The 22,287-nt window shown below is 36.6% G+C and overlaps 1 protein-coding gene across 1 annotated transcript; it reads right to left on the reverse strand.

Annotated features, from left to right (window-relative positions):
- Nucleotides 1-483: 483 nt before the first annotated feature.
- LOC108538955 (olfactory receptor 52N4-like) lies at nucleotides 484-1,448 on the reverse strand. The gene is given in 3 exon segments (XM_017887302.1): nucleotides 484-1,075; nucleotides 1,077-1,315; nucleotides 1,317-1,448. Coding segments are annotated over 3 exon segments (963 nt in total).
- Nucleotides 1,449-22,287: the final 20,839 nt, after the last annotated feature.

Here is a 22,287-nt window from a genome sequence, read left to right on the forward strand (position 1 = left end):
TTCAGCAGTCTAATATTAATTTAGCTAGATGCTTAGAGACTTAAAACTCATTATAGTAATGACTTTATGGGGTACACTCTAGTTTCTCCTTCAGGAAAATGTCATTGAAGAAATAGATTTTGGTAGTTATGAGAAATATATAGCACATGTTTTCCAGACAAAAGTAATAACTGCCTATTAATCTGAAAATTGTGATCATTGAAAAGAGGACTCACATCATCTCCTTCTACTTAGATTTTCTTTTCATAAAAAATGGACTCATCAGGTTATGTCAAATAAAATATGGTTTAATTATTAGACTGGTCCTTCACATGACTGAGAAGGTATAAAATATACAGAAATGTTGGTGGGCCTTCCAGTGATGTTGAGAATGCACTCCGTTTTGTGATCAATACAGTACTTCCAGAAAGATTTTATCAGCTCCTGCATGAGGCAAATAGAAGTAATTCTTTCCTTCTCTTCTCACTCCTGGCAAGTGTTCATTCACATGCTATAGGATTTGGCATCCTTAGAACCTGAAAGGATCCTTATGACACAGTCTCGTATCTGTTTGGTTTTCACCCCATAGACAATAGGGTTCATAGTGGGTGGTAGGAGCAGATAAATATTAACTACAATGATGTGGCAAGAAGGGGGGATTGTGTGTTCTCCAAAGCGGTGGGAAAAGAAGGAGAAGAAAGCTAGAGTATAGGAGAAAACAATGGCACAAATGTGGGTAGTGCAGATATTAAAGGCCTTCTGCCGAGCATCTGCTGAGGAGAGGGTGACCACTGCCCGGAGAATCATGGTATAAGAGACTATGATACACAGTATGTCAAAGCCCCCAATCAGAAGGGCAACCATCAGACCATAGATGGCATTGACCTTGACATTCCCACAGGATAATTTGGCTACAGATGTGTGGTCACAGTAGGTATGGGGAAGTATATTGCCTCCGCAGTAGGGCAAGAGCTTGGTGAGGAAAGTAAAGGGAATAATGAGTAGTACCCTTCTCAGGAAGGTAGCAAGCCCAACCTTTGCAATGACAGGATTTGCGAGGGTAGTTGAATAGTGTAAGGGATAGCAGATGGCCACAGCGATCCAGGGCCATAAGCATAAGCACCCCAGACTCCATCCCCGTGAAGGTGTGGATGAAGAACATCTGGACAAGGCATTCATCAAATCCAATGTCCTTGAGATGAAACCAGAAGATGCAGAGGGCTTTAGGGATTGTATTAGAGCACATAACAAGGTCAGTAAAGGAAAGCATGGCCAAGAAGTAGTACATGGGTTTGTGCAGGGCATCCTCATAGCGAATGAGGTAGAGGAGTCCACAAATTCCATACCATAGCCACAACATACATAGAGCAGAATGGGAAGGAAATCCAGAGTTGTGTGTCTTCCAGTCCTGGGACTCCATTCAGAATAAATGAAGCTGCTATTAGGTCTGTTTTGTTCAGTGTTAGCATGATAAGTCTGGTAGGTTATGAAATAGCTCAAAATTTGAGCTATTTGGGTTTTCCTAGAGTTAAGAAAAAGACAAGAGAAAATATAGGTTATGTTTACTGTCTCCCTCTCACCCCAACTTTTAAAAATTCCATAATGCATTTTAATGGTCCAATAACAAAATTTCTGAGGAATAATTTTGTTTGTCTGTTGAGTTTTATTGATTGATTAATTTATTGATTCAGTAAAAAATTGTTATTGAGCAGTCTAAGTTTTCAACACAGATGCAAATCAAACATTAATTCTTTTATAAAAAGACATATTCCCAATCTCATAGATTTATAATCAAGTATAATTCTGACTTTTCAAATATTTTTATTAGAATATCTTACTTAACTGTAACTATACTCATCTCAATATAGATGTTATTTTAAAGAAGAGTCATCTAATTACCTCACTGATGATCCAAGAGATGAGATGCTGACTTTTAAATTTTTATTCTTAATGAATGACTGATATTTATTAGTAGGTACTCAGGCACTGTTCAAAGAATTTGAAAACTTTAGTTAAGTTATTACTCAATGAAGTTTGGAATCTCAAAAATTAGTAAATTTATTGGGTGTCTATAGTCAATAATAATTTAATTGTATATTTTAAAATGACTAAAAGAGGGCCAGGCGTGGTGGCTCACTACTGTAATCCCAGCACTTTGGGAGGCTGATGCGGGTTAATCCGAGGTCAGGAGATCCAGACCATCCTGGCTAACACGGTGAAACCCCGTCTCTACCGAAAATACAAAAAATTAGCTGGGCGTAGTGGCAGGTGCTTGTAGTCCCAGCTACTCGGGAGGCTGAGGCAGGAGAATGGCGTGAACTCGGGAGGCGGAGCTTGCAGTGAGCCGAGATCCTGCCACTGCGCTCCAGCCTGGACGACAGAGCAAGACTCCATCTCAAAACAAAACAAAACAAAACAAACAAAAAAACAACTAAAACAGTATAATTAGGTTGTCGGTAACAGAAAGGATAAATGTTTGAGGTGATGGATACCCCATTTACTTTAATGGGATTTTTTTTTTTTTTNACATCAATTAGAATGCTTATTGAAACATGATTTGCAGTATAGCCTAAATCCGGAAAAGAACTAAATGTTCACCAACATCAAATGGCTAAATAAATTTTGGTACATTCCCACAATGAAATACCATGTAACAATAAGAATAAACAATCTATGACTATATGCATAATACAGACGAATCTCGCAATATGTGTTAATTTTTTAAGAAATACTTAAAATTGTATGTAACACCTTGTGTTCTTTAAATGAAACACAAAAATGGATCAAATTATTCTTTTTATAAAGTGAGAGAGAGTGATAACTGAAAGGCAGTGTGTGGTAGAAGGGTCTTGTGAGTTGCTGGTCATGTTCTCTTACTTGATTTGGTTGTGAGCTATACAAGATGCAGGTTGTAAAAATCAATCAACATGTAATTGTATTAATTGTAAAATTGCATATGTATGTTAGAATTTATAATAACAAAAATTTAACTGCCAAGAGGATTAAAGGACTTAGTATGTTAAAACATGCTACCACATTTTAAGTGCTCAATACCCATATTTGTATTTTCTTCTCAGGCTGCCAGCCATTTTGGCAATACTTACAAAAATTAACACCGTAGGAATTACGAGTGCCATCAAATGAACTCTCTTTTGTGCCCCATTAGAGGAGGTATTCATCCTGACCTCCATTAATAAACTAAACTATTTTAAGATTATTGTCTGATAGGAAATACAGTCACTTGAAAATTCTGCCTTATTGGGTAAGATCAAAAGGACAGATCAGATTTATCAAAAGGCAACTTGTTTTGAAAATAGTAGAAAAACACAGGTTAAACTTGTTAATAGGCATGCTCTTCAAGGATGTGTCCTCGAGTCATTACAGAACGTTAGGGTTATACTGGGTGTCATAGGAGCACCTGTGTGTCTAACCTAGACTCAGGAGATGCTCCTAGAGAAGAAGACAGATGCTCTCAGACCTGGAACATGATTAGAATTCTGACAGGTCAAAGTGATAGGAACAACATTCTCTTCCTCTTGCTGTTTGCTATTTCCTACTCATATCACACTGACACTCTCAGCTTTGTGATAGGCAAACCTCTATTTCCTTGGTGCTCCCTTTGCCCACTCCCTTCAAATGTAGCTAATCCCTATACACTCTGCAAGCAAAACCATCATTAGGAGGTCTCAAATGTCCTTTGAACATGATAGTGATCCATCCTTTAAATTATTTTAAGATAATGTAGCTACCAACAGCCATAATTACAGGTAATAAGTTGATTTGTTCAAATAATTATTCTCATAATTTTTAATTATATTTCCCTCATGATATTATGAAAATCAACTTATATTTAGGAATTCTCCAAAATTCAGTGAAATCACTGATGTAAGCACAGTGTCTGGTAAAACATCCTCAGAGCTGAGTAAATCAAATCTCTCATATTAGATACTCAATAAATGTTAATTTTAAAATAAATAAATAAACAAATAAGTGAAGAAGTGAATTAATCACCCATCACACTTTATTTTGAGAATTATTAAATTATAATCTAAGTATTATTAGATTGGTGCAAACATAATTGTGGTTTTTACCATTAAAAGTAATGACAAAGCCACAATTACTTTTGAACCAACCTAATATTACTTGGAATGTGTAAAAGAAAGCACTAGAAGAAAAAAAAGAGAAAGTTTTACTTAAGATTACCAGAAAAGATAAACAAAACAAGGCATCTCTCTCATAAAGCAGAGAAACAAAGAGAATACAAAGTGGAAAGAAAAAAATAAGAAGACAAAGGCAGAACAAACATTGGTTTTGGATATAAAAACAATTTAAACTTCCCATCAAGTTGAAATAATTCCAATTAATTTTTAAAATTATATATGCAGTAAAAGATTTCATCAGAATGAAAATTATACACAAACGTTTAAAATATATACAAACATAACATTTTTAGATAAACAGTGTACCTCATACTTGGAGAGGATATACTAATAGTAGGAAAATGAATTCAAAGCTAAAGCACTCAAGTCAAGATCGCTTTGAGAAGATAAAACACTTAGCATTGTATAATTAAAGGTAATTGTACCAAATTATTTTTTTCCAGGTTTAATAAGGTTTTTCTATAATACAAATGAAAAACACTTAAATTCACATTCTCACTTTGTTGATATGGAAGGACAATGTCAATATGAGGACTTCCCAAAGTTACACTTACATTACATAGCAGCTTATAAACTCATTTTTAATTTTCTAATTAAGGTGAGTGGATGGTTCAAAAATTGAAATCAAAAATTGAAAAGAATTTTAGACTGTCTGAATTTAAGAAGTGTGTTAATTGTTATTTGTGAAACAGCCATAAAGATAGCCCTTTTCGAATACATGAAATGTTTCTCTTAGTGTGCACCATCAAAATTACAAGTTCCATTGCCTCTTGTCAGACAGAATTTATAAACTATGAGTTTATATTTTATATTTGTAGTCACCATTATACTTTTCAGATTTCTTACACATGCCTCATTTTTCAGATGTTTTACAATATATCATTAAGCAAAATAACTAACATTAATGACAGTGGTAACAATCCATTTATAAAACTACTTTTTCTATAATTTATAAAAATTTATTACAAGCTACTCAATAGGGTCATGATTCTTTTCTCCATCTCACGTTAATATATGGAACAGTATCTTTTTCTTATTATTATTATACTTTAAGTTCTAGGGTACATGTGCATAACATGCAGGTTTGTTACATATGTATACTTGTGCCATGTTGGTGTGCTGCACCCATCAACTCGTCAGCACCCATCAATTCATCATTTTATCATGTATAACTCCCCAATGCAATCCCTCCCCCCTCCCCCCTCCCCATGATAGGCCTCAGTGTGTGATGTTCCCCTTCCCGAGTCCAAGTGATCTCATTGTTCAGTTCCCACGTATCAGTGAGAACATGCGGTGTTTGGTTTTCTGGAACAGTATCTTGAATGTGATGCTCAGTACTTGTTTTTGGTTATACATTGCTTTGTAAATAGCAGCTCAGGATGCACTTTTGCAGCTTCTCTTGGAGTTAAAGTGACTATTTCAAGTAATGAAAATGCTATTTTAATGTCTGCACATTGAATTATGTGCAGAAAATATACTTGTAGATCTATATTGAAAATATACTTGTAGATCTATATTGAACCTGCACATATCCAAGTATGTGTTCATCATTCCACTGCATGTGGAATAAGTATCCATGTGTTAGAACTAGGTAGAGAAATTAGGGGAAGCATAAATGTCTCCTAAACCGAAAATAGAATGTATTTTCTTCTGAGATTACATGCACACTTTTATCTAAATACTAGATAAATATCTTATTAATATTTCCTGTATTTTCTTGTTTTAGGTATGACTTTAGCCACTAAAACTGGCTTTATGCTTACACAACAATTTAGTACCCATCTTCAACACATTTGCAGAGCTCTCCAAGAACTACATAACTATCTAAGTATTATTAATAACTACAAACGTATGCAGTTTCCTTTCTAAAACAAATTTAAAATAGTTTCTACACATCAAAGTTCAACTTCTTCTGCAAAGAAATTTGACTTCACTATGCTGGGGTGTGGAAAGAGTCATTGGAAAAGTAATGTTGATACATATTATCTTCTATTTAACCTAATTTTTAAACTCTGTAAGCAATAAATTTGTTTTTTGTTGTTGTTGTTGTTCAACCACCTCCAATCTAGTAGACCCACCTTCTCATATGAGTGTTGCTTGTTCCATGTAGATTAGATTTTGCTACTGCAAACAGATGAAACAAAAGTCCTATCTCAGTCTTTCCAGGAAATAACCAAGGAAAATTAGACTATGATTTGGGGGAAGTAAAGGACAGCAGGTAAGAAGCAAGAGGAATGGGTAAATATTCTCTAACTAGTCTCTCATTTCTCCTTGTTATGGGGGTAATCCACACTTGACTTCCACCACTAGTGAAAAGGATTCCCATTTAAATAGAGAAATACACAGATAATCATAATCACCATAATTCACAATGAATTTTAATGCTTGACTTGGGAAAATAAACGTTTTCCAAAAGAACTCAACCTCACACAACACTTCTTCCTTCCAACTATGTGATTGGAATCAATGACTTAGCAGGAAAAATGATAAACAGCCGAGATATACCCAAAGCCTCTCTTCACTTTATCTTGCTGCCTACAGAAAATAAATGTTGTCACTATCCCCTCTTTTGTATATTTTCAGTACCTTCATTTCTGGATAGCAGAACAGTGATCTGTAAATAATCTACTCCAGGTGTTAAGAATCTTGGTCAAAATAAATCACAGTCCTAGAATGAATATATGTCCACAGCCATGAGCCTATAAATTCCTTTATGTCTGAAATATTGAACTGAGTCTTAAAGAGAAATATGTGTTATGTGTCCCAAGGGAATGTTTAAGAATATCAGAGACACAGATGCTGGTGTGAGAATCAAGTTAACCTCTATGGGAAGAGGAGAAAGAACAAGAACTTTCCATTCTTAGTGTCCAAATAATGATACATATATAAGCAAATAATCGCATATGTGTGTGTTTGTGTGTTAGAGTGCATATATGAGTCAGGGAGAGAATGAAAGTGAGCACAAGTTCTTTTAATAAAGACTAGGATTTAATACTTACTGAAGATTAATGTTTTCTTCTTTTCCACTGCCCTGTGGGAAAGGTATCAAAAGCATAGAAGTAGAGAATGTTTTGTTCATTCATAAACTGATCCATTTTCTAAATTTTTTGTATTAATATATCATTTTACTTCTTTTAATTAACATTCATTTAGAACTTTCTGCTTTCCAAAGCAGGCTGGGAACTATGCAAATATAGCCCTAGGTTCAAAAGTTTATTTTTTTAATAAAATTTTACTTTTCAGGTGAGACAAATGAATTATGAATATTTGGGTGATCTAAAATGTAATCAAAAGTTTAAACTTATTACACTTATACATTAAATTAGGAAAACTTAGAGGACTATACAAACCTTGAAATAATCATCATTATGATACAATAATTAAAAATTTATTATTGCTAAAATAACTGAGTACAATTTATATCCATTTTATGAAGATAAAATAATAACATATGCTGAGTAACCTGAAAAAACATAAAGGTGTTTATAAGGAAATGAAAAGTACTCATAGTTCTAACACTTAAAATGAAGTTGTGGTATAGATTTATCTTAATTAAAATCATATATATGTATTGCTATGCATTAACTAGATATGCTTTAACAAAAATTATCATGTATTATAACATAAACGTTACAATTTTAATTTAACATTATAAAACTAGTCCATTTCAAAACAGAATTACTATAGCTGATTAAAAGTTCATGTTAGATGTGTGTAATTCATGTAACATAGCTTGATCTTATATATGTAGATCCTTTTGAAAGAAATACTATGATAAGTGAACATGGGTATGATATTTCTATGACATTTCCTACCTGATATTTTCCTCAAAATAAAATTTTATTGTGTATTAGGGTCCCCATTTATTCATGACAATAGTTACATGCCAAGTTGATAAGATCTTGTTGTCTAATTGACATTTAACTATGCTACCGTAGTAAGTACACTGGATTTAAAATTTTATATTATTGGTTTTAATGCATTGTGACAGTAGTTACTTGTACTATTTTCCCTTATTTTTCTTTACAGTGCTTGTTGATGGTATTGAGTGATCTCATTAACAAGAATAAGATCTGGATTGGTTTAATGTTTTATATGTGATTGAGAAGAATAAATATTGTCTACGACTGGGGTGTAGGCGCAGTATATAGTCACAAGAAATGCCTCTTTTGTTTTGTTAGGCTTACCCACTTTTTGTATTCCTTTTTTATTGTTGTATAAATTGTAGATGTTTGTCATGTACAACACGATGTTTTGAAACTATATATATACACACACACACACACACACACACACATTGTGGAAAGGCTAAATCAAGCTAAAGCTAACATATATGTTATGGTGAGAACATTTGAATCTCCCTTATTGTCCAAGAATGCACTACATTTCTGCTACATATAGATATGATGCTGTACAATAAATTTCTTGAACTTATTCCTCCTGTATAACTACATTTTTGTTTTATTTTATTCTATTTTTTTTTTCTTTTTTTTTTTAGAGAAAATAGGCTGCAAAGCCTGGTTTCAAGCAATTCCTTCCCGTTGGAATTCCAAATAGCTGGAACTAATTTCGTAAACTTCGACCAATGTATTTCCAACCCTCTCTCTTACCATGAACCCAACATCCCCGGTAGCTGGGACTACAGGTTTTCACCACCATGCCCTCCTTTTTTTTTTTTTTTTTTTTGGTATTTTTACTAGAGACAGGTTTCACTATATTGGCCAGGCTGGTCTCCAACTCCCGGTTTCAAGTGATCCTCTCATCTCGGCCTCCCAAAGTGCTGGCATTATAGGCATGAGCCACTGTGCCCAGCCTATCTCATATTTTCTTTATCCAGTCATCCATTGATGGACATTTAGTTTGATTCCCTATCTTTGCTATTGTGAATAGTGCTGAGATAATTATACAAATGGAGATATCTTTTTTATATAATGATTCATTTCCCTTATGGTAAATACAGAGTAGTGGAATTGCTGGTGGTTCCAATGGTTCAAACGGTGGTTCTAATTTTATTTCTTTGAAAAATCTCCATACTGTTTTCCATAAAGGTTGACTAATTTACATCCCCACTAACAGTATATAAGTTCTCTCCATGACGAAATCCGGTGTGTATACACATTTTAATCACAGGTATTCTGACTGATGTAAGATAATATTTCATTGTGGTTTTAATTTGCATTTCTCTAATGATAAGCAGTATTCAGTACTTTTTCATATGTTTGTTGGCCACCTGTATATTTTGTTTTGAAAAGTGTCTGTGTCCTTTGCCCACTTTTGAATGGTGTTGTGTTCTTGTTGAGTAGCTTGAGTTCCTTGTAGATGATGGATATTACTTCTTTGTTAGACGCATACTTTGCAAATATTTTTTCCCATTCTGTATGTTGTTGGCTTACTCTGTTGATTGTTTCATTTGTTCTGCAGAAGCTTTTTAGTTTACTTATGTCTCATTCATCTATTTTTGTTTTTATTGCATTTCCTTTCAACAACTTACTCATAAATTCTTTGCCTAAATATCCAGAAGAATTTTTCCTAGGTTTTCTTCCAGGATATTTACAGTTTTAGATCTTATGATTAAATCTTGAACCCATCTTAAATTAGTTTTGGCATATAGTGAGAGATAGAGGTTCAGGCTCATTCTTCTACATACAGTTATCCAATTTTTCAGCATCATTTATTGAATAGTGTGACCTTTCCCCAGTGTTTATTTTAGTGACTTTGTCAAAGATCAGTTTGTCATAAGTATGAAGCTTCATTTCTGAATACTCCATTCTGTTTTACTGATCTATGTGTCTTTATTATACCAAAGCTGAGTAAGGACACAACAAAAAAGAAAATGCTGTTACCATGCATTTTGGTTAATATGCTGTTTTGGTTACCATAGCATTGTAGTTGAAGTCAGATAATGTGATGCTTCCAGATTTTTTCTTTTTACTTAAGATTGCTTTGATTATTTGGCTCTTTTTTGGTTTCATGTGAATTTTAGAATTGTTTACTCTAATTCTGTGAAAAATGATGTTGGTAATTTGATAGTGATCACATTGACTCTGTAGATTGCTTTGTGTAGTATGGTCATTATAACAATATTGATTCTTCCAATTCCTGAGCATGAGATGATTTTCCATATTTGTTTGCATCATCTAAAATTACTTTCATCAGTGTATTGTAGTTCTCCTTGTAGACATCTTTCACCAGCATAGTTACATGTATTCCTAAGTATTGTATATTTTTTTCTAGATATTGTAAATGAATTTGAGTTCTTGGTTTTGTTCTCTTCTTGATCAGTATTGGTGTATAACAATGCTATTTATCTATGTACTTTGATTTTATGTCCTGAAATGTTACCAATGTCAATTTTCAAGTCTAGGAGCCTTTTGGATGAGTCTTTAGGGTTTTCTATATATAAGATCATATCATCAGCAAACAGAGATAGTTTGACTTTCTCTTTTTAAATTTGGATGCCTTTTATTTATGTGTTTTCCCTGACTGCTCTAGAGAGAGCTTCCAATATTATGTTGAATAGGAGTGGTGAACATGGGCATCTTTGGCTTGTTCTAGTTGCTGGGAGAAATGATTTCAACTTTTCCCCATTCAGTAATGATGACTGTTGGTTTGATGTATACGGCTTTTACTATTTTTTAAGTATGTTCCCTCAGTGCCTAGTTTGTTAACAGTTTTTATCATGAAGAGATGATGAATTTTGTCAAAAGCTTTTTCCACATGTATTAAAATGTTGTTTGTTTGTTTGTTTTTGAGACCCAGTCTCACTCTGTTGCCCAGGCAGGAGTGCAGTGGCACAATCTTGGCTCACTCCAACCTCTGCCTCCCAGGTTCAAGTGATCCTCCAATCCTCCTGTCTCAGCTCCCCTAGTAGCTGGGATTACAGGCATGCACCACCATGCCTGGCAAATTTTTGTATTTTGGGTAGAGACAGGGTTTCACCATGTTGGCCAGGATGGTCTCAAACTCCTGACCTCAGGTAATCTACCCGCCTCAGCCTCCCAAAGTGCTGGGATTACAGGCATGAGCCACTGGCCCAGTCTTTTGTTTTTAATTGTGTTATGCTCATATGTTAGGCCTCAGGGGCATAAGGGCATGCATTTGTTGAACCACCTTTGCATTTGTTGAACAACCTTTGCATGACTGAAGTAAGACCCACTTCACTGAGGTGTATTATTTTTTTAACGTCCTGTTGGATTGTCTTGTAGTATTTTGTGAAGATTTTTGTATCAATTCTCATCAGGAATATTTGCCTGTAATTTTCTTTTGTGTTGCGTCCTTACCCGGCTTTGGAATCAGGATGAAATAGGGATCGTAGAACCAGTTAAGGAGGATTACCTCCGCTTCAATTTTTTGAAACAGTGTCAGTATGATTATTACTAAATCTTCTTTATATGTCTGGTAGAATGTGGTTGTGAATTCCTCTGGTCCTAGGCATTTTTTGTTAGAAGATTCAGTTGCACTACTTGTTATTGGTCTGATCAGTATTTCTATTTTTTCTTGATTGAATCTTAGGAGGTTGTATGTTAACCAGAATTTATCCATTTTTTTAGGTTTGCTAGTTTGTACCTGCAGAGATGTTCATTATAGTCTCTAATAATCTTTTATATTTCTGTGGCATCATTTGTCATGTCATTTTTATTGTTTCTGATTTTGTTTGTTCCAATTTTCTTTTTCCTTCATGAATCTTGCGTGGTCTATCAATTTTGTTTATCTTTTCAAAGAATCAACTTTCCATTTTCTTTATCTTTGTATTTTTCTGTCTTGATTTCACTTAGCTCTTCTCTGATATTTGTTCTTTATTTTCTTATGCTAACTTTCGGTTTTACTTATTCTTGTTTGCCTGGTTCCTTGAGGTATAATGTTAGGGTTTTAAATTGAAATCCATCTATATTTTTAATGTTGGCATTTAATGCTATAGACTTCCCACTGAGCACAGCTTTTGCCATTTCCCAAATGATTTGGTATATTGTGTCTCTATTTCATGTGTTTCAATGTTTAAAAAATTTCTGCCTTGATTTTGTTGTTTATCCAAAGATTATTCAGAAGCAGATTGTTTAATTTCCAAGTATTTGTATATTTTTGAGACCTCCGTTTGGTATTCATTTTTAGTTTAATCCACTGTGTTCTAAGAAGATGCTTGATATTATTTCATTTTTTGAAAGTTTATAGAGACTGGCCAAGCATTTGAGCAATTTTTGACAGTGTTCATGTGCCAACAGAAAGAATGTATGTTCTGTGGTTGTTGGGTAGAATGTTGTGTAAATGTCTGTTTAGCATTTAGTCTAGAGGGCAATTTAAGTCCAGAGTTTTGTTGCTGTTGTTGATTTTTTTGCCACAGTGATCTGTCTAGGGAGGTCACTGGTGTATAATAACTCCTGTTATTGTATTTTTTCTACCACTTTACTTAGGTCCAGTAGTATTTGTTTTATGAATCTGGTTGCTCTGATGTTGGATGCATATATGTTCAGAATTTTGTCACATTTTCTTCTTGAACTGATCTCTTTAACATTGCACAATGTCTTTCTTTGTCTTATTTCACTGTTGTTTATATAAAGTCTGTCTTATATAAGTATAGCTAACTACTCCTGCTTGCTTTTGTTTTGCATTTGTGTGAAACATCTCTTTATGCCTTTTTACTTTAAGCCTGTGAATGTCTGTGCTCATTAGGTGGGTTTTAATAGGCAGCATATGGTTGAATATTGTTTTTAATTCATTTTCTCAGTTTATATGTTTTAAGTGGAGCATTTAGTACTTCATGTTCAAGCTTAATATTAATATGTGAGATTTTGTTCTTTGTTACCTAATTGCTTTGTAGTCTCATTTTTGTGGTTGCTTTAGAAGATCTATGAGTTTTTTACTTTCACTTGTTTTTTATTGTGGCAAGTATCACTCTTTTATTTTCTTGTTTTAGAAGTCCTTTGTGAATTTCTTGTAAGGCCAGTACAGTGGTGACACATTTCCTTAGTGTTTGCTTGTCTGGGAAAGACTTATTTCTCCTTCATTTACAAAGCTCAATTATCAGAACACAAAATTTTTCGCTGGTAGTACTTTTGTTAAAGAAGACTGAAAATAGGACCCCAGTCCCTTCTGGCTTGTAAGATTTCTGTACTTTGTTACTCTGATAAGATTTCTTTCTTTTTTTTTTTTTTTTTTTTTTTTTTTTTTTTTTTTTTTTTGAGACAGAGTCTCACTCTGTCGCCCAGGCTGGAGTGCAGTGGTCGGATCTCAGCTCACTGCAAGCTCCGCCTCCCGGGTTTACGCCATTCTCCTGCCTCAGCCTCCTGAGTAGCTGGGACTACAGGCGCCCGCCACCTCTCCCGGCTAGGTTTTTTTTGTAATTTTTAGTAGAGACGGGGTTTCACCGTGTTAGCCGGGATGGTCTCGATCTCCTGACCTCGTGATCCGCCCGTCTCGGCCTCCCAAAGTGCTGGGATTACAGGCTTGAGCCACCGCACCCGGCCGACAAGATTTCTTTCACAGGTATTTTGATGTGCCTCTCTTGCTGCTTTTAGGATCTTTTCCTTCATATTGACTTTAGATAGTCTGACGCCTATATGCCTTGGTGATATTCATCTTGCACAGTATTTTTCAGGTGTTCTCTGAGTTTCTTGTGTCTGGATATCTACACCTCTAGCAAGACTAGAGAAATTTTCCTGAATTATTTCCTCAAAAAAGTTTTCCAAGCTTTTTATTTATTTATCTTCTCCCTCAGGAATGCCTGTATCTCTCACAGGTTTCATCATTTTACATAAACCCATGTTTCTCAAAGGCTTTGTTCATTTTTTAAGTTTTCCTTCCTTCCTGTTTTCTTTTCTCTTTCTTCCTCTCTCTTTCTTTCTTTTCTTTCTTTCTTTCTCTTTCTGTTTCTCTCTCTCTCTCTCTCTCTCTCTCTCTCTGTCTCTCTCTCTCTCTCACTTGCTTGCTTGCTTTCTTCCAGGTTAATTTAAAAACCTGGCTTCAGTCTCTGAAATGTACTATTCTGCTGGGTCTCATTTAGAGCTTTCAACTCTATTTTGTAATTCCTTCAGTGAATTTTTAGTTTCAGAAATTCTGTACTTTTAAAATGTCATCTACCTGTTTTTTCATATCCTTAATTGTTTTTCTGATTTATTTGTCTTGGTTTTAAACTTTGTCTTGAATCTTATTGAGCTTCTTTACAATCCATATTTTAAATTATTTTTCTGTCATTTCAGAATTTCCATTTTGGTTAGGATTCATTGTCGGAAAGGTAATGTGATCCTCTATTGGTGTCACACACTCTGCTTTTTCATAATGTATGAGTTTTTACATTGGTTCCTTCTTTTCTGGAGAAGCTGTCACTTCTTATTTTTTAATTTACTTTCATTTGGATGGAACTTGTCCTTCCTTGATGGTGTGACTGTGATTTTAGTATATGTTGAATAGCATCCTTTGGCTTTGGTTATTTAGGACTGTGCACATCTGTCAGGTTTTGTATCGGGTTGTGCAGTTCAACAGGCCAGTAGGTGGTGCTTATGGGTAAGAGCCAGTTGCAACAGAAGCAGATAAGTATGTGCTCAATTTTTGTTTACGGAAGATGTTTTCTGTTGTTTCAGTAGGTGGGATGGTCTGTGGAATGTCAAGTGATCTGAGTTCCCTATTCAGTGGGAAGGGGAAGAGATGCTGTGTGGAGTGGCAGGGGAGAGTTGACAAAGTTAGGCAGAGTTGAACCGCTAAGCTTACCCACTTGCCCACAAATTCTCCAATGACAAGTGCAGGCACCAGACATGACTGGGTGGCTAGGGAAGCTCCTGGTGAAATATGCCCTGGTCTGTGCACTGGGGGATGGGGCTGGACCATCTCCACATTCTAGGCAGGCAGGAACATGTCACCTCATGTCTTGGGACTTGTGACTCTCAGTTTAGACAGTCACTGTTGTCTATCTCTAGATCATAATGCAGCTGAGAGTCACAGAAAACAACTGTCCCATGTTTCTCTGTAAGAGTGGCTTCAGGGCAGAGCTTCTTCCCTCAATCCAATGCAGACAGCTTTATGGCTCGTTTGTTCTCCAATGTAGAAATGCTGCTGCCTCATATAGAGAGGTGGAGGGATTCTGCCTTCCCACACAGGCAAGGGGGTTTCAAATGTGGTGATGTTAGCTGGATGAGCCACCGGACCTCACATCCCAAGGGAGGTCAACATGCTCCTGTGGTGATGAACTAGGCTATGCAATTCTCAGGCCCCTAAATGGCACCCTAGATGGCATGCACAAGTATAGGAGGGCCTGGACTGGAACTGAACTAGTTGACTTGTCCTCAGGTCCCAAGGTTTCTGGCGCTGGCTGTGATAAGTAGGGTCAGGCTGGTTCCAAGGTCACCAGCAGAATGCTCAGGTGTGGTCAGGTAAACTCTCAAGTAGCAGCAAAACACTCAGGCTGTGGCAGCCCCAGGACAGATTGAGACCTCAGAAGGGTACTGGGCTGCACCTGAAATGAGCAGTTGGGAACAGGGTAGCTCTATTGCAGGCTGGCCACTGAAGAAGACAGGATCCTTCAGTGGGATAAGTGGAGACAGGCTTCTGTGAGAGGCACATGTGCCTCCCTCCCACAGGAGCAGTGGCAGTATACGTCATTATGATGCACAAAGGGGTGCCGGTTCTCCTCATTCGCTTTCTGGTCCAGTGGCAGTGGTGGTATCAATGATGGCAGGAGCCTCAGGGCAGAACACAAGCCTCTCCAGGATGGGCTCTCAGAAGGACACCCAGCCACAGCCAAAATGTTCACAATGGGGCAGGGAGCTGCACTGCTGACCTGCTGCTGGAGAGGGCAGGCCTCCTTTAGCAGGAGCAGTCCACTCAGGCAGCTGTAAGGTGCACGGTTCGCTCATGCCTCCCTCCTTCAGAAGTGACAGTGTCCTTCCTTGGTGCATGCAAAGATGTCTGGACTCCTCATTCCCTCCCAGGCCTGGAGGTGGTGGCAGTAGTAGAGGCAGTGGGAGCCCCAGGGAAAAAATGCATGTCTCTGGGAACTGGGTTCTCATAAGAGCACTGGGCCATAGCCAAAATGCTCCAGCAGGAACAGGGTAATTGCATTTTCCTTTCTTTCTATGATTTCTGTCACTTCTCTGATGAATTCTTGTGTGCTGTCTTAGACAATCTGTTCAAAATATGAATATTTGCTTATTATTTTGATTCCTGTCTATGAAAGAGGTGCACACTAACTGCTTCTAATCAGCCATCTTGAAGCAGAACATTTTGATTTGTGAAGTGTTTATTTTAACATCAAAGTAAATTTCAGAGCAAAGTATGTTACCAAGACTAATTTTGTAATGTTAAGGGGTAAATTAATCAAGAGAATATAAACACTGTAAATGTTTATGCCTCTAATAAAAGAAATTCAAAATTCATGAAACAAGAACTTTTAGATCTTCAATGACAAAATAAACAAATCTAAAAGCAAAAGTAGAAATTTTATTACTCGTTCTCAATACTTAATAAAGGAAAAAATACACACAAAGTAAGTAAGAATACAGTAGACTTCAACAACACTATCAACCACTCTAGGCCTGCAGAAAGCCATACATATGCTAAAAAACAACAGCATATTTCTAGCCCAAGGAAAGAGTAACTTTCAAAATTTGAGGTACAGTGTCTACCGAATGTGTTTTGCTAAGAATATGTAGTGTTACTCATTTCACTTTGCACTGTTTCTGATTCTCTTTTTTTATTGGAATTAAAAAAGAATGCAATTATCAGATTAATTGCTGTAAATCATTGCCTAGGAGCATATTAACTTTTTCCAAGATCAACAGCTTAGCAATTGCAATTGTAAATGTTACTTGTTTGAACTTTTAGTAGCCTATAGTTATTCTCCAAGATCCATCCTGTTTCTATAGGTGTTAGACTGGAGAATTGCATTAAGGTTCTCTAGAGGGACAGAACTAATAGGATATAGGCATACGTGAAATATAGTTTATTAAATAGAATTGACTCACACAATCACAAGGTGATAGGCTGTCTGCAAGTTGAGGAGCAATGAAGTCAGTAGTGGCTCAGTCCAAGTCCCAAAACCTCAAAAGTAGGGAAGCCGACAGTGCAGCCTTCAGTCAGTGTCTGAAGGCCCTAGAGCCCCTGGTAAACCACTAGTGTAAGTCCAAGAGTCCAAAAGCCAAAGAACTTGTAGTCTGATGTTTGAGGACTGGAAGAATCCAGCATGGGAGAAAGTTTTAGGTCAGAAGACTCAGCAAGTCAGCTTCTCCCACCTTCTTCTGCCTGCTTTATTCTAGCCGCTTTGGTAGCTATTTGGATGCCCAACCACACTGAGCATAGATCTGCCTCTCTCAGTCCATTGAACAATTGATAATCTCCTTTGGCAATACCATCACAGACACACCAAGGAACAATACTTTGCATCCTTCCCTCCAATCAAGTTGATGCTTAATATTAACCATTACAAGTAAATCAACATATGATTGAAACTATCATCACATAGGTTATTTAGATACTTAATGATGTCACTAATCTCTATCTGTTTCAATGTGATTTTTAAAGATTTACTATCTTCTATTAGAGGATCAGTTTTATGGTTTTCTACATATCATTACATACTATATCCAAAAGGCCTAGGAAGCAATATGGATGCTTCTTGAATAACAATGCATTATGTCTCTAAAAATCCATCACAAACTGAAAATATTGTAATATTGAAAATACATAGAATGCTTCTAACCAACTGAACATCACAGTTTAGCCTAACTTACATTAAACATGCTGAGAACACTTATATTAGCTTATAGTTGGGCAAGATTATCTAAATCAAAGCCTACTTTATAACAAAGTGTTGAAAGGCTCACATTATTTATTCACTATGGTACATTAGACAATATGAATTGTTTTAGTAATATCATGGTTGACTGGAAGCTGCAGCTCGCTGCCACTACTCTGCCTCATGAAGGAGTACCTTATCACATATTGATAGCCCAGGAAAATATTGAAATTCCAAGTTTTAAAAAAGGTTTTCACTGAGTAAGTATTGGTTTCACCCCTTGGTAAAATAATCTTAAAATGAACCATTGTAAGTCAGAGACTGTTTGTGTAGTAATTACTTCTGATCATAGACTTCTGACATAGGCCAGGGAATGACCAATAGATGGATCCATGAGAGAACAGACGCTACTGAAAACCAGACTTCAGTCAGGACTTTGTTTATTACCTGTTCCCATCTACCCCACATTTTAACAAAGGCAGACTGCTTGTGGGAGACATGATGGTCCAGTTATCAATAGCATCAAAATGCCCAGACATTCCCTTATTCCCAGGAGTTATCACCCAAGTCAGTGGCCAGAAATCTATTTTCAAAGGACTGGAACAATCAGTAGAATATACAAACACTCCTTGACTTGCAATGGGATTACACTCTAACAAACTCATCATAAATTGAAAATATCATTAAGTCAAAAGTGTACTCTGACTTATGATGTATTGAACTATAAGTTTATCCAGATGTAACCACATTACAAGTGGAGGAATGTGCTGAATGCGTATTGCTTTTGCACCATGGTAAAGTCAAAAAAATTTAAATAGAACTATTATAAATGGGGTACTCTTGGTGTATTTCCCGCAGGAAAGATAGGTGTTGCAGGTAGGTTCCTTATCCCTGGGGTCCTGTCCATGTCCTCAGTTAGAAGGTTCTAGGTAGGAAAATTGGCTCAACTCAGAAAACTGGAAAAGGGAGATGATGATATTTCATTGAGGCCTCTGCCTATACTTCTGCTCCTCCACTCCTGCTTTCTTGTGATTGCAGCAAGCAACCCCCTTGTTCGCTGCCTATTAATTTGCTCTTAAGGACACCATTTCCATAACTCCCTGCAAGTGAAGCCTCTTTGGCTCCTAGTTTACCCTTGCTAGTTTTTAAATAATTGCTGCCCCCTGGCTTCTGGCAGTTATTTGCCTCAACTTGCTCTCTGTTACTTCAAAGGTCTATCACCTTCACAACCACTAGACAATCCAGCTCTTTGACTATCTCTCCTATCCTCACACCTGCTCTGAATAGGAGAGCCATAACTGAACATTTTAGTAATACTGGTGCCCCCACTCACTAGTGCATTCATTGGTGAAATATGTTCTGTGGGGCATTCCACAGAACATATTTCTCTGGTGACTCTTTTGGCCTTATATAATATGTCGATTTCAGCATTCCCAGTTGCTTCATCTTTGCATTCCTCAAGTGCATTGCAATGCCCAGCTGCCAGGGAAACTCAGGCATTACCACTTGACTTATCATCATCCATCACATTTTCCAGGCTTCAAAGAGTCACTGGCATAGTGAGTCTGACCCATCTCCAGGAATTCTGACCAGGGTATTCAATACAATATCCATAATAATTTTCCCAAGTCAATAAATTCTTGCTTATTCTCTATGTTCTTATATCTTATGATCTTATCCTCTTGATTAAGCTCCCTTAATTTTCAAACTCCTGACTTCTTCCAGTGCATAGTATGTATTTCTTGCAGCTTGTTCATGCCATAATCATACTGGAATTTAACCATAGTTACCAGCCTGACAATCTAGAGAGGGCCGTAACCATAGAATGTATGGGTAACCATACAATCTAGAGAGGGCAGTAACCATAGTCTTTATTATCTTCCTGTGTAAGAGTAGTGTTAGCTCTCATGTTACAAATAATGGAGTGAGCTAGTTTGCAAAACACATCTTCAAGTTCATCCATTCAGATACCCATATCCCCTGTTTCATTGTCCCAGATTTTCTAAACCAGAGTGCACACCTTGGTATAATAGTTCTGTCTTGTTAAGCATTAAACAATCATGGTGTTCTCAGACTCAATTTTCTTTTTCTTCTTTTCTTTCCTTTTATTTTTTTCTTTTAATACAGTGGTCCCATCTCGGCTCACTGCAAGCTCCACTAGGCTGGAGTGCAGTGGCACTATCTTGACTCACTGCAAGCTCCACTTCACATGCTCAAGTGATTCTCCCACCTCAGCCTCCCGAGTAGCTGGAACTACAGGCATGCACCACCACACCTGGCTAATTTTTGTACTTTTTGTAGAGACAGAGTTTCCCTATGTTGCCCAGGCTGGTCTCAATGCTGGGCTCAAGAGCCCTCCCTGCCTCAGCCTCCCAGAATACTGGGATTACAGGCAAAAGCCACTGCACCCGGCCAAAACTCAATTTTCATGCCCAAGTTTACTCCCCAGTTGTTGTTACCCTTTTTACTTCAGGAGATAAGAGCATCTTTGCAAGCTTTGCAATCTATCACACTTAATTTTTACTATTTGTTAACTGCCTTCATTTTGTCATTATTACTCTATGTAGTTTCAATATAGCATAGCAATAATCAGTCAGCTCCACTGTCCTTCCTGCCATTGTCCACCCCTCCACATATCTTTCAAACGCCTAAAAGAGTTGTACCAGCCAGGGCATTTCCCTCCGCAAGTGCATTTTCTCACATCACAATTGGTAAAATTTTCAACATTGGGTCACTTCCTTGTGCTGGGGGATTAAATGTGTTCCCTAATGTATCATTTCACTCTCATTATGATCTGTGTTGGGTTTAGTGCTCTACAAAGCAGACAACTAGATAGGATTAATCATCATATAAGCTTATTGGGGGGAAAATGTGAAATGTAAAGGGTAAGAAGGGAGAAAAACATGAAAAGAATCTTTAGACCATGATTCAGCTCTAACAACCAAGAAAAAAGAGAAAAGGAAAGATTGCCTAAGAAAAGTATCAGCCCTCAGTGCAGCTCTGAGAAAGTCTTAACCGGGCCAGTTCAGAGCCCTCATGCAAAAGTTGACCATTAAAGGAGTTTCATTTCTGGCCAGAATGGCCTAGCTCTCATTCTCTTACTGTGTCTGGTCATTGTCTGGGAGCAGCCAAGGGAACCATGAACTTTGTGCGAAGGTACAGGTGCATCTAATGGTGTAGAAGCCAGAGGGCAACAGTCAACAATGCTACTCATATCAGGTTCCCTTGAAGGGACATGTGAAAAGTACACATATATTTTTACACTTTTTTATTTTTCTAGGCTGTAATATGTAAGTTATTTCTGCTGGAATAACATGTCATCGCTATTGAATTTCATTGAACTGCCCTCTTGCCATAGTTGTTTTTGGTTTTTTGTTGTTGTTGTTGTTGTTGTTGTTGTTTGTTTGTTTGCTTGCTTGTTTTTGTCAGAGTCTCGCTCTTTCACCTAGGTTGGAGTGCAGTGGTGTAATCACAGTTCACTGGAGCCTCAAATTCCTGGGATCAAGCAGTCCTCCCAGCTCAGCCTCACAAGCATCTGGGACTATCAACATGAGCCATCATGCTTACCTAATTTTGTTTTTATTGATTTGTATTTTTTATAGAGATAGGGTCTCACTATGTTGCCCAGGCTGGTCTCAAACTCCTGGCCTCAAGTGATCCTCCTACTTTGTCCTTCCAAAGCACTTGGATTACAAGTGTAAGCCATGTGCCCAGCTGGTAATTCTTATTTAATGCGAACACTATCTTCTTGTAACTTTATAGAAAATGTCAAACATACATTTTCTTAAATTATCTTAATGTTCTCAACTATATTGTTAGTAAAAGAAAAAAAAAGTAGTCTTATGAGTACAAAGGGCATGAGGTCTTTTCTCTTTATTAATTTTTAAATGAAAAAAAATTGAAGTTTGTGTGAAAGGCCAGACTAATAAGAAAGATACATTACATTATTTTCATTTTACCTGAGAACTGATAGAGTTTACTTTTTACATGTAACTGGAAGAGGAGTTGACATTATATAATGTATAATAGACTTTCTGGCAACTGGTATTCCTGCACCTGAAATTAATACTCATATTTCAAGGAATGTCCCAACTATTTAATAACATAATCTGAGCATGTGTTTAATGGAAAGTGGCCTGGAAAATATTGAAATACAAGACAATAATAGATTAAGCCTTATTTTGCCCATTCATTGCTTAGGATTATTTTTTAAGAAAAAAGAAAGAAAAGAAAACTCTCAAAGTAAAAATTTCACAGGGAAAAATTTCTATATCTACCTCCTGCCTACAGTGTCTTTATATCTGATCATCTAAAGATTTTGCTGAAGCTGCCTACATTCTTGTGTGGATGTGGTAGTAGTAGTGGATGAGTAGTTATGGTAGAGATAGATGCTGGTGATATAAATAAAGCCAGTGAGTCTGTCAGGGT

This window comes from Rhinopithecus bieti, unplaced genomic scaffold, assembly GCF_001698545.2.
Source record: "Rhinopithecus bieti isolate Rb0 unplaced genomic scaffold, ASM169854v2 scaffold_17182, whole genome shotgun sequence".
In the NCBI taxonomy this organism is placed as follows: Eukaryota; Metazoa; Chordata; class Mammalia; order Primates; family Cercopithecidae; genus Rhinopithecus; species Rhinopithecus bieti.